This window comes from Rhea americana, unplaced genomic scaffold (assembly GCF_003343005.1).
Source record: "Rhea americana isolate MKP2758 unplaced genomic scaffold, rheAme1 scaffold_374, whole genome shotgun sequence".
NCBI lineage: Eukaryota > Metazoa > Chordata > Aves > Rheiformes > Rheidae > Rhea > Rhea americana.
The window spans coordinates 78,681-82,882 of record NW_028186506.1 but is presented as its reverse complement, the minus strand read 5'-3'; the positions used below and the strand labels follow the sequence as shown (position 1 = coordinate 82,882).

The window sequence follows — 4,202 nt, the reverse complement described above, 5'->3', positions numbered from 1 at the left end:
CTCAATTAGGCAGGATTTTCTTAAGTGCTAAAAAAGGGGGGGGGAAGGAGAGAGAGAAAAAATAGAAGGAATACGACGTCTTTAGTGGCCTTATAATATGAGAATAAACTGTACATGGTGCTCTACGTGCAGACGGGGCAATATTGCGTCTTCCTAAACCGCCGGCGTTTGCGGCTGGATTGAACCGTTGGAAGAAACGGAGCGGAGCGCGGCGGCTCGACGGGGCGGGCCCGGTCAGGGGCTGCTCCCGGGGCCGGGATCGGCAGCAGGGCCGTGGGGCGGCGGTGAGGGCCGCCCCCTCCTCACGAGGTGCTGCTGCTTTTGATTTTGGAGACGACTTTCTTCTCCTTCACCCTCCTGTTCTGAAACCAGATGGTGATCTGCCTCTCCGTGAGGTTGGTGGCGGCGGAAATCTTCCTCCTCTTGTCCCTGGTGATGAATTTGCTGCTGGCGTACTCCTTCTCCAGCTCCTTCAGCTGCCCCTTGCTGTAAGGGACCCTCTTCTTTCGGCCCCGGCGGAAGGAGCAGCCGTCGGGGGGGAGCTGCGCGGCAGCATCTGGGCGCAGGGAGAGACGGGGCTGAGCGCGGTCGGGACCGGCGGGGAGGCGAGAGGGTCCGAGCGGGTCCGGAGAGGCACACGGTCTGGGGCTACGGGCCCCAGAGAAGCCTCCCCCTCCCTACCGGGCTCCCTCCTGCCCCAGTCCCGCCCGTCTGCTTTCCTCGGCAAAGAGCAGCCCCTTTCTCTGCCATCCCATTTCTTTTCCCTTCTTCTCCTAGCGAGGGAGCAAACCTCCCTGTCGCCTGTCTTCTCTAACGATATCTAATTTTATTTTCTCTCTTTGATTTTTTTTTTCCTCCCCCGGAGAAAGAGAGAGTTAATGGCAAGGCACCTGCATGAAGCAGATGCGCGCTAAYACCTGTCCTCGCGGCGCGGTTTCACTTCGCAGCGCGCACTGTAAGTCGGAGCAACGCTAAAACGCGTCTAACTCGGAGCGTAACGTCGGGGCACGGCCGGGCCGGCGGGGGCAAGGCCCGGCGTCCGCTGCCGGGAGCGGCTCCGGGCAGCCCGCGCCGCTGCCTCGGAGGCTGCTCGTATTTGCGGCCCTACATGGCTGGGGCCGGATCTACACCCCCACCCAGGCGTTAAACCGCCCCAAATCCGATTTCTCTCTGCCCACAGCTGCAGTTCATGTGCGAGGCCGAGCAGCGTTAGCGTCTGCCTCCGTGAGAGGGGTTGCAAAGCCCGGTGCACGTCCCAAATACTCTTTGAAACCTGCTCAGTGGCTGCCGTTTGTGCTACTTTGCAGGAAATTTTGCCTCGTCTGCCGCACGGCAGCAGCAGTTCCCCATCACGTTATTTTAACCTCTTTCCTCCTTAGGGCGGCCACGGCTGCACGGCACAGCCCCATCCTCACCCCCCCCCCCCAGCCCGCGTCCCCCAGGAAGAGGGCGGCTGAGGACGTTACCTGCAAAGGCAGATTTCAAGAGGTAGCCAGCCTGGCTCTGCTCTTTGGGGCAGCACATCTGGCTGTTCCAGCCGCTGGTCAGAGCCCACGGCTGGTGATAACTGTCCACGGGCAAAAGAGTCTCATGCCGGGCTTCCCCCGGGGCTCCTAAGGTCGGAACCACTGAAACGTCCAGGTAACTGGCCACAGGCTGGTACGGGGCCCCGTAACCGGGGTAGAAAGCGAGCTCGGCGGGTCGGCTCTGGAAGTCCTCGCTGCCGGCGGGGGGGTCCARGTACTTGTCGGCGGGGAAGCCGCCCGGGGGGGGCCCGGCTTTGAGGGCGCTGCGGGCGACGCGGCAGGAGTAGTAGCCGCTGCCGAAGTATCCGTAGGGCAGCGGCGCGGAGGCGGCGGGGCCCGGCGGGGCGGCGGGGCCCGGCGGGGCGGCGGGGCCGGGGAGGCACGGCTTGGCCGGCTCCTCGGCCGGGTAGCCGGGGTTGAGCCCGGGGGGAGGCGAGGGGCCACCTAGGGCCGGCGGGGGGGGTAGGCCCCGGGGCTGGCTGCCGCCGAAGCCCCCGGCTGTCAGGAGCCCCTCGAGGCCCGCGGGGCCGCGGTGCTCCGGCGGCTGCATGCGGGGCGGCGCGGAGGCCGGGGCATGGGGAGCGGAGCCGCTGCCCGAGGGGGGTCCCGGATCTTTTTAAAAGGCTGCGAGCTGCAGAGAGCTGCCTTTCCCCGCCGGGCTGTCCTGACGCAACGGCCGGGCCTTACCTCATTGGCTGCCGATCGGGGGGAAAAGGACGGAGAAGGAGGGGAAAAAAAAAGAAAAACAACAAAACTCCAGCCCCAATAAAATCTGCCTGCAGAAATTGCGAAAATACTTTTATTGCAATTGGAGAAGGAGGGAGGGGAAGTCCCCCTCCCGCACGTGACAGGCGGTGCACGAGAGACGCCTTTTAAACTGTATCTTCCCCCCCCAAAAAAAAAGAGGGAGAATTAGGAGGATGGGGGGAGAGGAGAGAAGGGGAGAGGAGGGAAAGGGAAGATCACGAAGGGAGCAGAGGAACAGTCCCTGGTGGAAAAATCCAGGCTCAGATTAAAAACACTTTTTGTGGTGTCTCTTCCCCTTCCTACTCAGGTCCGGGGGGGCTTTTGCCCTCGGAAAAACGTTGCCACAGCCCGTGGGCACCCTGGGACCCCTCGGACTGTGACATCGCCGGAGGGGCGAGYGGATGGCAGCCGTGGGACAGGGATGTCCCTCCGACAGTGCCGTGGGACAGACAACACCGGCCTAGTGGGGATCCCCCTCTCTCCCCTCTCATGAGCCCCGCACACAAGTCCGCCCCCCCCCCCGCAGCAGCCCAGTCCTCCACTCCGTGGCAGKCTGCAAAGGCCTGGATGCCTGGAGAAAGGGACAGAGAACAACCCTGAAAGCAAGAAAAGAGAAAGAAGGGGGTCCCCGGCGCTCGGAAAACGGCACAAAGGCTGGGAGAAACAACACCAAACCTCCCCGTGCCCGCAGTTATCGCCTGGCACGGCCCTGGGCCAGCTGTGCCCCAGCCTGGGTTTACAGGTCTGACTGACCCCTGGCCAAGAAGCAGCCAAAAGCGAAATAGTTTGGAAACTGGGCGGCTGGGAAACTGGGAAAATAATACAGAGAGACCCTTTCAGGGCGAGGACGGACAGACAGGTGTTTAGACGGATGGAGAGACAGGCGGACGAGTGGAAAGACAGACGGACATGGAGATGAGAAAGCAAAGCTACCCGAAAAAAGTCTGGARTAAATACACTGGCGTCTGTGCAAACGCGTGCGTTAACGAATTATTCAAGTACGCGCATCTTTTGTCGTCTGTACACACGGTACAAACGCAGAGAGCCGCGTTTCTGTCTCCCCTCCGGTCTTCTCCCTACGGCCTGGGAGAAACCTCGTGAATCCCTCAAACCCCGCTGCTGCTCACGGCCAGCGCGGACTGACCGAGCCTTCCTCCCGTCGCCTTCCTTTGGGGCAAAGAGAGCGATCCTAGAGCTCAGCCACCGAGAAATGGAGAGATTTCTGCTTTCTGAATATCAGATCCTAATAAAAGCTCCCTTCTGCCATCTCCTTAGCGGCCGAAGCCCGACTTTTTTACGCCCAAATGAGCGGTCCAAGTATTTCACACCCAGGGACAGAAAGACCGACATAAAACAGGGCTGAAAARCAAGGCGTTTGCAAAGCTCAGGCAGGTGCGAGCAGGAAGGGCTCTGAAATGCCTGCTCGCCCGGACCYGAAACCTGCGGGAAGGTGAGCCGAGCCCAGCGGGGAAAAGCCCCGCTTGGCCGCGGCTGCCCGCGCCCCTCGGCAGCGACAGGACGCGCCGGCCCCGGCGCAGCAGCGCGGCTTCGCCTCCTGCGCATCTGCAGGGGCTTTTGCCTCCGGACTGTCCCGGTGAGATCCGCTCCCGCATCCCCCCTCGGCTCCAGAAAAGCAAATAAACCGCACCACAAAGCTGCGCCGCGGCCGCGGCTCCCCGGCCCTTCCTCTCCAATTTGCTGAAGATTTTTCAGCCTTACCGAGTGATGATTTTCTTTTACTTTAAAAAACAAACAAACAAACAAAAAAATGCCTTTCGCGATGTCACCTCTGTGATTTCAAAGCTTCTTTCTTCCCTTTCCGTAGTTTRACGACTGCCCTCTTTCTTTGATGCCCTTTTGATTCCCCCCCGCTCCTGCCCTCTCCCCAGCTCCTTTGAAACCGCGCTCGTAACTCGGCGGCTCGGGCAA

At 61.3% G+C, this 4,202-nt stretch overlaps 1 protein-coding gene across 1 annotated transcript; it reads right to left on the bottom strand.

The window, feature by feature from the left end:
* Window positions 1–302: 302 nt before the first annotated feature.
* HOXB13 (homeobox B13) lies at window positions 303–2,076 on the bottom strand. The gene is made up of 2 exons (XM_085312992.1): window positions 1,467–2,076; window positions 303–556 (listed from the first exon to the last, which is right to left on the bottom strand). Exons 1-2 carry the CDS (start codon window positions 2,074–2,076, stop codon window positions 303–305), a joined length of 864 nt encoding a protein of 287 aa, XP_085169118.1.
* Window positions 2,077–4,202: the final 2,126 nt, after the last annotated feature.